Source organism: Watersipora subatra, chromosome 7, assembly GCF_963576615.1.
Source record: "Watersipora subatra chromosome 7, tzWatSuba1.1, whole genome shotgun sequence".
Classification (NCBI taxonomy): Eukaryota; Metazoa; Bryozoa; class Gymnolaemata; order Cheilostomatida; family Watersiporidae; genus Watersipora; species Watersipora subatra.
The window spans coordinates 58,090,821-58,103,513 of NC_088714.1; the positions used below are offsets into that span (position 1 = coordinate 58,090,821).

At 38.9% G+C, this 12,693-nt stretch overlaps 1 protein-coding gene across 1 annotated transcript in view; it reads left to right on the top strand.

Moving 5' to 3' along the window:
- Positions 1-12,693, top strand: part of LOC137400923 (neuroblast differentiation-associated protein AHNAK-like) — a 42,119-nt gene that overhangs the window by 8,449 nt on the left and 20,977 nt on the right. The window contains exons 7-26 of the mRNA XM_068087264.1: positions 382-522; positions 1,770-1,871; positions 2,108-2,272; positions 2,429-3,334; positions 3,395-4,963; positions 5,124-5,291; positions 5,420-5,494; positions 6,068-6,268; positions 6,737-6,796; positions 8,836-8,893; positions 9,004-9,044; positions 9,326-9,466; positions 9,551-9,949; positions 10,085-10,159; positions 10,292-10,684; positions 10,820-10,894; positions 11,034-11,426; positions 11,560-11,634; positions 11,774-12,166; positions 12,254-12,652. Of these exons, the coding sequence (XP_067943365.1) occupies positions 382-522; positions 1,770-1,871; positions 2,108-2,272; positions 2,429-3,334; positions 3,395-4,963; positions 5,124-5,291; positions 5,420-5,494; positions 6,068-6,268; positions 6,737-6,796; positions 8,836-8,893; positions 9,004-9,044; positions 9,326-9,466; positions 9,551-9,949; positions 10,085-10,159; positions 10,292-10,684; positions 10,820-10,894; positions 11,034-11,426; positions 11,560-11,634; positions 11,774-12,166; positions 12,254-12,652 (5,829 nt within the window). The remainder of the gene's footprint in view (positions 1-381; positions 523-1,769; positions 1,872-2,107; positions 2,273-2,428; positions 3,335-3,394; positions 4,964-5,123; positions 5,292-5,419; positions 5,495-6,067; positions 6,269-6,736; positions 6,797-8,835; positions 8,894-9,003; positions 9,045-9,325; positions 9,467-9,550; positions 9,950-10,084; positions 10,160-10,291; positions 10,685-10,819; positions 10,895-11,033; positions 11,427-11,559; positions 11,635-11,773; positions 12,167-12,253; positions 12,653-12,693) is intronic.

Here is a 12,693-nt window from a genome sequence, read left to right on the forward strand (position 1 = left end):
AGGAAATTATGGGTATTGAGAAAAAAAAATCTTTTTGTATAACTCTGTTCTGTAATGTAAATTGGTAAAGTAGCGGTGTCTGGTATAAGGTGCAGTGGTTTCTGGGAAGTAGTAATGTAATGTGTGGTCAGGCAGATTGGGGTAAGGATTTGAGTATTTTAAACAGCAAGTATCTAAGTTTGTAATAAGGTTGTCTTTTTGCCGTTGTGTTATGATAAAAATTATTCTCATAGACATGCAAGAGATAAACCCTGCAAGATAAACTAACAGATGCCGCACTCCAAACAAATATTTCGTTGTCATGGTAACTGGGCTCTGTTATCACAACAACCGACTAACCTTTCTTGTGCTCACATGCTATCTAACTTTACCCACTCATAGGTAAGGGTGGTGGTAAAGGGCCTTCCTCCTCTGCTGGGCTTAATGGTTCTATGTCTTTGGATGCTGATGTGAGCCTAGTGCCCATGGATGACCGTGGCCTTGAGTGTGAGGTTGACCTTGATGGCTCGTGGGATGGTACCGGTGAGTTATATCACTCGAGAGCTCAAGTCAAGGTCCACAGCTGCTTGAAATCGACATGGCTTTTTCTGACTATAAAAAGGTTGATTTTGTTGCCACAGAAGGAGGTTGTTTCTCAGTAAACGCAGATGGAGTATGTAATATTCATTTTCTTACAGCTGCATCTATTTTCAAATGACCAATGTTGATTATTTTATTTGTAAAGTTTATAGTTAACAGATATAAGCAGGTCCTTTTCATATCTTTCAACCCCAACTTTTTTATGAAAATATTACATATTTATATAGGTATTGATGGATTTGCTAAGGCTAATTTAAGTGGTCTTTTTCTGTAGAAGAGAGTCTGATATTACCTTTGTTTTGTAGTACAAGTTATACATGCTTAGTAGTCACATGGTACAAGATCTGGCTATAGCTCTTACTTTGAATGTGATTGTTTGGTCAAGTAAAAGTGGCGTTTTACTTTATTTAATGTGATATCGGATCTCAAGCATCTTGCCAGTTAGATCTGGCTATCAAATAATCATTTCAATTTTTTTGTAAGGCGTTGTTCTTGCGAATGTCTTCATTAAAAGACCTCTGATTGTAACTCGCGTTGTGTTCACTACGCTTAAACTTGGTAAGGTACCCTTAAAGAGTTACTTGATCAAACACATTATTATCGGTAGCAAGCGGAAATATACTGTAGCCAATGAAGAATGAGCTGCAACCAATGTGTGTGCTTGTCATGTTTTATCAGGCCTGATAGTTATACGTAACCAAAGTTTTATTGGCAAATTACAGCAGATGAAAATTAACTGTAATCAACATTTGGTTGTTATTTTCTAGCTGGTAAACATGAACTGTAATAAAAGTTTCGTTGGCATTTATTAGAAGAACATGAACTGTCACTGAAGTTTGTCATTTTTCAACAGGTGGAAATGAACTGTCAACGAAGTTTGTCATTCTTTAACAGGTAGAAATGAACTGTCACCAAAGTTTGTCATTTTGTAGCAGGTGAAAATTAACTGCAGCTGTTAATTAACTGAAGACAATTTTATGACGAATCGAGAATATTTAGTCTTTTCAACAAACCATGTGGTTGGTCATACACGCTTGATTTTGCAGATTGCGACGCAACAATTAATATATGTATTTCTTTAAGCTGAACCAAATTAAGTGTCGTTGGCAAATCATTGAACAGAACAAATAGCTTACAAGTAGGAATACAGTACCATGTATTTTTTATTAATAACTCTGCAATCATTGCAGGTGGCCCAAAAAAGAGCAAGTTTCCTGTCAGTGGAGCCATAGAAGTCGGCAAGCCTGGAGGGGGTACTGAGCTAGATGCAGATCTGTCGCTAGGTCGTAAGGGTGAGTGACATCATTCAAAATTGCTGATACTGCCTTCTTGTTTTTATGTTCAGCTGTAACACCTGTGTGAGCGAGAGTTAGCTAAATTCACAAGCATCTGTATTCATAATTTTAACGTAGCGGATAAGTTAATATTTTAATTGCTTGTTTTGGTCATTGTTTGCTTAAAGTGCCATCAAACAGAGAAGATATAAATAAAATGGTTTTAAGAACTGTCTGTCAATTATATCACCTAGGAGATATTGGTGCTGGTATTAATGCAGAAGCGGACCTGCATAGTCCTTCAGGTGATGCTGGAGTGGATCTCAAAACTCCAGATGCGTCGGCCAGTTTGAAAGGAAAGGGCAAAGGTGGCTTTAAATTTCCATCTTTCAATAGAAAAGACAAGAAACCTAAAATAGGTATGTGTTGATGGCCTAAAGACTGGGCCATGCATAAATTGAACATTGAGTTGTTTAAAATTAGCTGTTATTGAAAAATGATGATTTTGTAGTGAACTCATACTTTTGTAGTTTAAAGGAATGTAATCCTTTATAACCTTTTGTTATCTTTTATAGATGGCAAAGGTATGGGCGAAGTGGACATTGATGTTGAAAGAGTAGAAGGTGATGTAGACGTGAACTTAAAAGGTGATCTCGACGTTAAGGGAGATCTGGACGATGACAACAATTCGAAAAATAAAAAGAAAGGTGGTGGCTTTGGTTTCAAACTACCTGACATAAACATGCCCAAATTTGGTGGAAAAGGCAAAGGAGAGATTGACTTGGATGGTCCAGAGGGAGAGATAGACATTTCTGGTCCAAAATTGGATGTTGACGCACCTAAAGGGGGTGCAGATTTAAATGTTAAAGGTGATATTGGTGGGAAAGAACCAAGCATTGATATTGAAGCAAGCGGACCTTCTGCAAACATTGACATTGACTCGCCAAGTCCAAAAGCAAAGGGGAGAGGAAGTTTTGGTTTGAAAATGCCAGATATCAATTTTCCTAAGTTTGGTGGCAAAGACAAAGCTGGCGTAGATGTCGATGTTGATGCTGACCTTCCTGATGTAAAAGTTGGTGATGCCAATGTTGATGTAGATACTCCAAAAATAGAAGCAGATGTTGATGCAGATTTGCCTAGCCCTAAAAGGCGATCAAAAGGAGGATTCGGAATCAAAATGCCTAGCATGCATTTGCCAAAGTTTGGAGGAAAGGGTAAAGGCGACATTGACATAGATGCGGATATATCTGGCCCAGATGTAGACTTGCCTGATGTCAAAGCTGAAGCAGACATAGATGTGAAAGGACCATCTGTTGACATTGACACTCCAAACATCTCTGGTGATGTTGACATTGAAACGCCCTCTGCCAATGTTGATGTAGATATGCCAAGTCCTAAATCCAAAGGGAGGGGAGGATTTGGCTTTAAAATGCCTGACATAAATTTGCCAAAGTTTGGAGGGAAAGGTAAAGGACGAATTAGTGCTGGCGCAGATATTTCTGGACCTGATGGCGATTTACCCGACGTCGAAGCAGATGTAGACATGGGTGTTAAGAGACCATCTGTCGATATTGAAACCCCAAAACTGTCTGGTGATATAGACATACCAAAAGAAGATGTAGACATTGAAGGACCTTCTGTTGATGTGGATCTACCAGATGGAAAAACCAAAGGTAAGGGAGGATTTGGGTTCAAAATGCCAGACATTAATTTCCCAAAGTTTGGAGGAAAAGGCAAAGGAGGAATTGACATTGACGCAAATATCTCAGGCCCTGATGCTGATTTACCTGATACTGATAGAGAAATAGATATGGATGCAAAAAGACCATCTGTTGACATAGATAGTCCAAAAGTATCAAGTGATATAGGCGAAGTAGAAGGAGATGTGAACATCAGAAGCCCATCTGCCAAAGTAGATGTTGATATACCAAGCCCTAAAGCCAAGGGGAAAAAAGGGTTTGGATTTAAGATGCCTGACATCAATCTACCGAAGTTTGGAGGAAAAGGCAAAGGAGAAATTGATGCAGATTTGAGTGTTTCGAGTCCTGATGCTGACTTGCCTGATACTGAAGCAGATGTAGATGTAAATATGAAACGACCATCTATTGATATTGACACTCCAAAAGTATCTGGTGATATCAAAATTCCAAAGGGAGATGTTGACATTGAAGGACCTTCTGTTGATGCTGATCTACCAGGTGGCAAATCTAAAGGTAAAGAAGGATTTGGATTCAAAATGCCTGACTTCAATCTGCCAAAGTTTGGAGGAAAAGGAGGAATTGATGCAGATTTGAATGATTCTGGCTTTGATGTTGACTTACCGAAGGTTGAAGGAGATGTAGATGCAGATGTAAAAAGACCAACTGTTGACGTTGACACTCCAACTGTCTCTAGTGATATTGATATACCAAAGGGTGACGTTGACATTGAAGGACCTTCTGTTGATGCTGATCTACCGGGTGGCAAATCTAAAGGTAAGGGAGGATTTGGATTCAAAATGCCGGACATCAATCTACCAAAGTTTGGGGGTAAAGGAAAAGGTGCTGGTGGAGATATTGACTTACCAGATGTCGAAGCCGAAGCAGAGCTCAATGTGAAAAGACCTTCTGTCGACCGAGACTCACCTAGGATAAGTGGTAGTATTGATGTGCCAAGTGGAGATGTTGATATTGAACGACCATCGGCTGACATCAATGTAGATATGCCTAGTCCTAAAGTCAAAGGTAAAGGCGGATTTGGTTTTAAGATGCCTGACATTAATTTTCCCAAGTTTGGTGGAAAAGGTAAGGGAGAAATGGATGTGGATGTAGATGCTGATATCTCGGTTCCTGAAACTGATGTACCTGAAATTGAAGGTGACGGCCCTTCTGTAAATATAGACAATTCAATGCCAGATGCTGATACACCACAATCTAAAAGAAAGTCTAAAGGGTTTGGAATTAAATTTCCGAAGTTTGGAGGAAAAACAAAAGGTGGTTATGATTTAACTGCTCCAGACCTTAACCTTTCGGATGAACATGCTGATATTGATGTAAAAGACCCAAAAGGCAATGTTGATCTTGATGCGTCTCTGAATGTGGATGTAGACCTGCCAAGCTCTGATGACAAAGGTTAGACAAGTATCCGGTAGACAATTTGCAAATCATTCATACTGTTGCTATTCTAAAGTTGTATATTTAGCCATCTTCAACTTTTTGGGTGTTTTCATTTTTTTCATTCTATTAGGCTATTTTGATATCTAACAAATAAAATGTAATCTATTTTTTGTAGATGTCTCCTTTGAAGGCCCAGATGTCGATGGAAAGATGAAGAAAAAAAAGAAACGAGGTGGTTTCGGCATTAATCTACCCGATTTTCACTTGCCAAAGTTTGGAGGGAAAGGTAAAGGGAAAGATGTAAGTCTGAAAGGTGACGCTAGTGGAGGTATCGATGTTGAAGGTAAGTGCGATCTACAAGCGTACCGCAGTCCTTCACATGACGTTGTTGCTGATACATGTAGTTCTGCATTGCTAAAGTTCAGCTGCATGAACCCAAATTTTTAAATTGCATTTTTGCTCCTTTGCTAGGAGTTGCTGAGCCTGAGATCATTGCTCCCACAATCGTTGCCTCCATGGAGTGTGCTCCTGATTTAGACATCAAAGGTGTGACAACTCATCATATAAGCTGCATGCTATTTATGTCCTTTTTGCTCGCTCTATCTCTGTGTGGCTTTCTTTGTAGAAACGGGATTGATGTGCATGCTTGTAGATTGATCAATGTTTTGTGGCTGATGTTTTCTAACACTGATCTGCACACTTACCCACTGCTTTATACTTAGTATTAATGTTAACAACTGAATAAAGGTTACCTGGGTTTCTCACAGAATACGCTGTTGAGACAGATCTTTCAACAATTTCATCTCCCTCTACCTTTCCAGTGACTTAGATAAGCATAAGGTAAAGAACCATTTTAAGATGCTTCAACTAGAAGGGTCACTTGGTCTGTGTCCATAGTTAGCATGTGTTGGACTAAATGCTCATTTTTCACCCTGTCATAGTCATTCTGGCACACTTGAAAAAAAGGTCCCTGCTGGTAAGTTCGCAGCAAGTGCGGTAAAAGGATACAGTGTCTTGTAGGGTAATTCAAGGTGTGCAGTTTTATGTCAGCTGCCTTTGCACATATGCAATGCTGCTTTTGCTTGCTCAATTATTTTTTTTACGCTCCGATTTCATTAGGAGGCGATATTGCTATTGGTGGTGGGGTTACTATGCCAGAAGCAAATGCTGACAGCCCCAACAATAAGACTAGTGCTAAGGCAGGCTTTAAGATGCCAACTGTGGAGGGCACCATCGATCTCCGATCCCCCTCTGGTGGTATTGGACTGGTTGCTGACCTTAGTCCAGCCTCGAGTCGCGCTGGCACATTGCGGGCAGGTGGTACGTGGGAACCTTACTGTGAATATTACCCATAGATTCACCTTCTTCTCTATACCCCTCTCACACCTTGCTGGTTACACCCACCTTCACCGCTCTATTTTTGCATGGTTTATATTAGCTGCTGTTCCACAAATCATTAAATATCCTCCATACAGCTGTTGGTAGTTCTCTGTTTGCTCATTTTGTCACAACTATTCTTTGCAAACTTTTCAAACTTGGGCTGCATTTTCAATCATGCTAGAATTTTGGCGATATACCAATTTTGAGCTTTGATTTGTCTGAGACAGTAAACGTTTTACACTGAACTCAACATTCTATAATTTGCTTGCTGTCAATCGGTTGTGAACATTGTTATTGTTCTTTTATTAAAGACATAGTGTGATATCTGGATGTTTTTATTAGTTCTCTGCTACCCGTTGAAAAGGTAAAAGTGTGTTTTGAAACTAACGTAAGACTAATTTTGCACAGGTGATCTACCCAGTGCAGATATCAGCCTTTCACCTGAAGCTCAGCGAACTGGTATATTCGGTATGTCAGAATTCTTACTCCCTTTGGTTTGTTTGAAAGTCAGCAAGATTGACAGAACTTTTAGTACGAATTAGATGGTTGCCTCCTATGTCAATTGTTGTCCTGAATTAATACAGGCACCAATTTATTTGAGGCATACTGTCAGTAACATCGGTGTTTGATGCAACATGTCTATGTTTTTTTGAATCCATTGGTAACACTTACATCTCATTGGTTAATCTTTCATTGTAGACCTTGACCAAAAATAATAAGCCCGTTGCTCTAGTATCTTTTGCTTTTGGTATAAACAAAAGAAATATTTGTTTTAATGTTTATATAATTGAAAAATATGCAATCAGCTTGCGTATTATTTGATTTAAATTTGGGTATAACTTTTATGTAATTATAATGTATTTTAAAGACATCGCTAAGATTATTTGGTGTGTGTGTGTGTGTGGCCATTCAAGATTTTAGTATTGTCACAATAAAATATCGACCTGTGTAGCACACAGTGAACCATTTTACAATTGAACTGGTTTACTATTGGTTAAATCCTGTAATATAATGTAGATAAAGGCTCATAATAGTGCACACTTTTCTTTAAATGAAAGACGTTATTTATCTGAAGGCCTCTAACAACAATTCAGGCACTTCTACAACCGACTGCCACTATGTTGCTCCATTTTTGCACTTTCTGCCATTTTGGGGACGAGAAGATAGACAAGTAATCAGGTAAGCTATTGATTCACCTGTTCTACTCATTTAGCTTTCTATCTACAAATTTTACTATTTTACAGCTGTTTGCTGTTGGCATCTACCTGGATTGAAAAGTTATTTAGGTGAAAGCATTGCTTTTGTCACTCCCTACTGTCGCATGTCTATGCTGTTGCCATTACGCTAGTGTTAAAGGATTGAGGTAGATGTGATAGATTTGTAGTCTGCTTCAACTTGAATCGCTACATACCTGATAAGGAGGGGTGATTGCACATATCTTACCAGCTAATATGGATGAATGGCTGTTAAAGTTCCTTGGGAAACGCAGATCTCTTTCATGGAAATATTTGCATTTTTGCAGGTTTAATGTAAGGTTGAAGACACTCAACAAAGCTGATTGATGACATTCTACATATGGCGTCATTCAAAGACGAAATAAGACATCTCTTGAAATTGTCATGGTGTTTGCAAAGAATAACGACCAACACTGTATTATTTTTTATTGTGCTTTAGTGAATTTTCTGATTAATTACTATTTAACCATAAATGTTGTTATATTATGAACAATAAATCTATGAAAATCTTCACTTGCTTGTTTAAATACTTTCAACTGCTAACTGCTAGCCTTATCTCCAGACTTCATGTCTGTCTCTTTCTCTCTCTCTCACTCTCTCCGTTTTCACTCTCTCCGTTCTCACTCTCTCCGTTTTCACTCTCTCCGTTCTCACTCTCTCCGTTCTCACTCTCTCCGTTCTCACTTTCTTCGTTCTCACTCTCTCTGTTCTCTCTCTCTCTGTGTTCTCACTTTCTCTCTTTCTTTAGGTATCATGTTCTGTGTTCTGCGGGGATGTAGGCGATCAGGATTTTCCCCTCACATGTCTGTCACTAGTATCTAATACAGGCATCATGTCTGTCACTAGTGTCTGCTACAGACATCATGTTGGCCACTAGTGTCTAAAACAGACATTATATCTGTCACTAGTGACAGCTGCAGACTTTGTGTTCGTGTCTAATACAGAAGTCATGTTTGACATTAGATATTGCTCAAACTATTTATTTTTACCATCAATATTAGTTTACAATTTTGGATGTTTTCTGCGTCATATTATTATTTTATTATTACAATATTATCGATCGTATTAAATATTACAATATAGTCCGCTTGCATTAGTTAATTAAGGCTCTCACGATTTTTCGCATGCTTCACAGATTTTATGAAGCCCAAGTTTGTATTGTTTGTACATATTATAACATGGCAACAAAATTGATAAACTGTTCAGTGGTTTTTCTCATGTCCTGAGCTTATAAATTGGCCTCAGGTTCAGATATGAGTTTTATTTCTTTAGATGGAAAGGGTGGTGACCGACCTAGTGCCAAAATTGAAGTGGACAAACCAAAAGGAGAGTAAGTTATAGTTTTTCGTTATTCTTTTTCGATTTGTGCTTCATTTTAATCTGTTTTTTCTGCTAAATAAGCATATAACATAATTTAAACTTATTATTGTTGTTTTGCAGATTCGACGTGGATGTAGAAGGTCCTAAAATAGATATCAAAGGTGAGTGCACTAACTATCGGTTTTCATTTACAGGACATTTGCTGGTAGGGCTTGGGCTGGGCCTTTCTTACCTTTGCTAATCTCATTCATTTAGCAAGCGTTCAATCTATATATATATAAATTTTCTGTGCAAAGACTTTTGTTACCCGGCAAATGCTGGGAATTCATCTAGTTGCGCATACGATTTTGTTATTAGGCATTTACTATTTACATTCCTTTACTTTTTATTCATAGAAATTGTCTGTGATTATCCACTGTGTTTATAATTCATTCCTATTCAGGTGGAGACAAGAGTCCAAAAGGAGGAATCTCACTTCCTGGTTTTGGTAGATCACGATCTCGTTCCTCTTCTTCATCCAGCAGTTCAAGCAGAAGCTCTAAGAGCAGCGGCTCTGATAAGAAAAAATCAAAGAAAAAATCAAGTAGGCAGCATGTATTGCAACACTGACCTTCTGGCATTTAAGAATGACATGTGACAGAATATAATTTATTGAGTAATGTTGTAGAAGGTAAAGGATTTGGTTTCAAGCTCCCGTCATTTGGAAAGCCAGATGTAGATGTCAAGGGTCCTTCTCTGGATCTGGGAGGTGATGTAAGAGCACCTTCCATTGATGCCAAAGGTGACCTGCCAAGTGCTAATGTCGATGTCAAAGGTGAAGTGGGCAAGCCTTCTGTTGATCTGGGAGGTGATGTAAGAGCACCTTCTATTGATGTCAAAGGTGACCTGCCAAGTGCTGATGTCAAAGGAGATGTAGACCTGCCTTCAGTGGATGTAGATAAGCCAAAAGGAGGAATTTCACTTCCTAAAGTTGGTAGATCACGATCTCGTTCCTCTTCTTCATCCAGCAGTTCAAGCAGCAGTTCAAAGAGCACCGGCTCTGATAAGAAGAAGTCAAAGAAATCTAGTAAGTGAACAAAACTCATTAGTTTTTTTTATTGTTGAAAATGTTCAACTTTTGATCATAATGTTCCGTCGGTAATGCTTCATTAATACTACTTAAACTTGGATACGAGTATTTACTTGTTCATTAATTTTACAGAAGGTAAAGGCTTTAGTATCAGATTCCCATCATTTGGAAAGTCAGATGGCAAGAAGAAACCAAAAAAGAAATCTAGTAAGTAGGGAGACTGTCTACCGGCTCATTCTGGGTCAAATTTATTTGACTTAAATGTTTGCATCTAGTAAAATTAACTCCTTCATTTATATTTTCAAATGTATAGTTGAGTTTCATTCATTTATTTTTTAGAAGATAAAGACATTGATATTGAAGCACCGTCAATAGGAAAGCCAGATATGGATGTTAAGGGCCCTTCTGTGGATCTGGGAGGAAATGTTAAAGCACCTTCTGTTGATGTCAAAGGTGACCTGCCAAGTGTCGATGTCAAAGGAGGTATTGACATGCCTTCTGTTGACCTGGGTGGTGATGTTCGAGCACCTGCTGTTGATGTCAAAGGTGACTTGCCGAGTCCTGATGTCAAAGGAGGTATAAGCCTTCCTTCTGTAGATGTAGACAAGCCAAAAGGCGAAATCTCACTTCCTGGATTTGGTAGATCACGATCTCGTTCCTCTTCTTCATCCAGCAGTTCAAGTAGCAGCTCTAAAAGCAGCGGCTCTGATAAGAAGAAGTCAAAGAAATCTAGTAAGTGAACAAAACTCATTAGTTTTTTTTATAGTTGAGTGTGTTCGACTTTTGATCGTAATGTACCACTGGTAATGCTTCATTAATACTACTTAAACTTGGATACGAGTATTTACTTGTTCATTAATTTTATAGAAGGTAAAGGCTTCAGTATCAAATTCCCATCATTTGGAAAGTCAGATGGCAAAAAGAAACCAAAGAAGAAATCTAGTAAGTAGGGGAAGTTTAGTCTACTGTCTTGTTTTGGTCAAGGATGTTTGATTGTTGATTTAGCTATTTCAACCTCAGGGTTGTTATTACTTCATCTATATTTATAAGGGTTTAACAAGTCATAATCATTGACTTTTAGAAGATAAAGGCATTGATATTGAAGCACCCTCAATAGGAAAGCCAGATGTAGATGTTAAGGGCCCCTCTGTAGATCTGGGAGGAGATGTGAAAGCACCATCTGTCGATGTCAAAGGTGACCTGCCAAGTGTCGATGTCAAAGGAGGTATTGACATGCCTTCTGTTGACCTGGGTGGTGATGTTCGAGCACCTGCTGTTGATGTCAAAGGTGACTTGCCGAGTCCTGATGTCAAAGGAGGTATAAGCCTTCCTTCTGTAGATGTAGACAAGCCAAAAGGCGAAATCTCACTCCCTGGATTTGGTAGATCACGATCTCGTTCCTCTTCTTCATCCAGCAGTTCAAGTAGCAGCTCTAAAAGCAGCGGCTCTGATAAGAAGAAATCTAAGAAATCTAGTAAGTGGACAAAACTCATTAGCTTTTTATAGTTGAAAGTGTTCGACTTTTGATCGTAATGTTTCACTGGTAATGTGTCATTCATACTCCTTAAACTTGGATACGAGTATTTACTTGTTCATTAATTTTACAGAAGGTAAAGGCTTTAGTATCAAATTCCCATCATTTGGAAAGTCAGATGGCAAAAAGAAACCAAAGAAGAAATCTAGTAAGTAGGGGAAGTCTAGTCTACTGTCTTGTTTTGGTCAAGGATGTTTGATTGTTGATTTAGCTATTTCAACCTCAGGGTTGTTATTACTTCATCTATATTTATAAGGGTTTAACAAGTCATAATCATTGACTTTTAGAAGATAAAGGCATTGATATTGAAGCACCCTCAATAGGAAAGCCAGATGTAGATGTTAAGGGCCCCTCTGTAGATCTGGGAGGAGATGTGAAAGCACCATCCGTTGATGTCAAAGGTGACCTGCCAAGTGTTGATGTCAAAGGAGGTATTGACATGCCCTCTGTTGACCTGAGTAGTGATGTGCGAGGACCTTCCGTCGATTTCAAAGGCGACCTGCCAAGCGCTGATGTGAAAGGAGATATAGACCTTCCTTCTGTAGATTTAGACAAGCCAAAAGGAGGAATCTCACTTCCTAAATTTGGTAGATCACGATCTCGTTCCTCTTCTTCATCCAGCAGTTCAAGCAGCAGTTCAAAGAGCAGTGGATCTGATAAGAAGTCTAAGAAAAAATCAAGTAGGCAGCATGTATTGCATCACTGACCTTCTGACATTTAAAAATGACATAAGGTGATAGGATATAATTTATTGAGTAATGTTGTAGAGGGTAAAGGCTTTGGTTTCAAGCTCCCGTCATTTGGAAAGCCAGATGTAGATGTCAAGGGCCCTTCTGTGGATCTGGGAGGAGATGTAAGAGCACCTTCCATTGATGTCAAAGGTGACCTGCCAAGTGCTAACGTCGATGTCAAAGGTGAGGTGGACAAGCCTTCTGTTGATCTGGGAGGTGACGTAAGAGCACCTTCTATCGATGTCAAAGGTGACTTGCCAAGCGCTGATGTCAAAGGAGATGTAGACATGCCTTCAGTGGATGTAGATAAGCCAAAAGGAGGAATTTCTCTACCTGGTTTTGGCAGATCACGATCTCGTTCCTCTTCTTCATCCAGCAGTTCAAGTGGCAGCTCTAAGAGCAGCGGCTCTGATAAGAAGAAGTCTAAGAAATCTAGTAAGTGGACAAAAATTGTTATCGGTTTTTCCATGGATAAA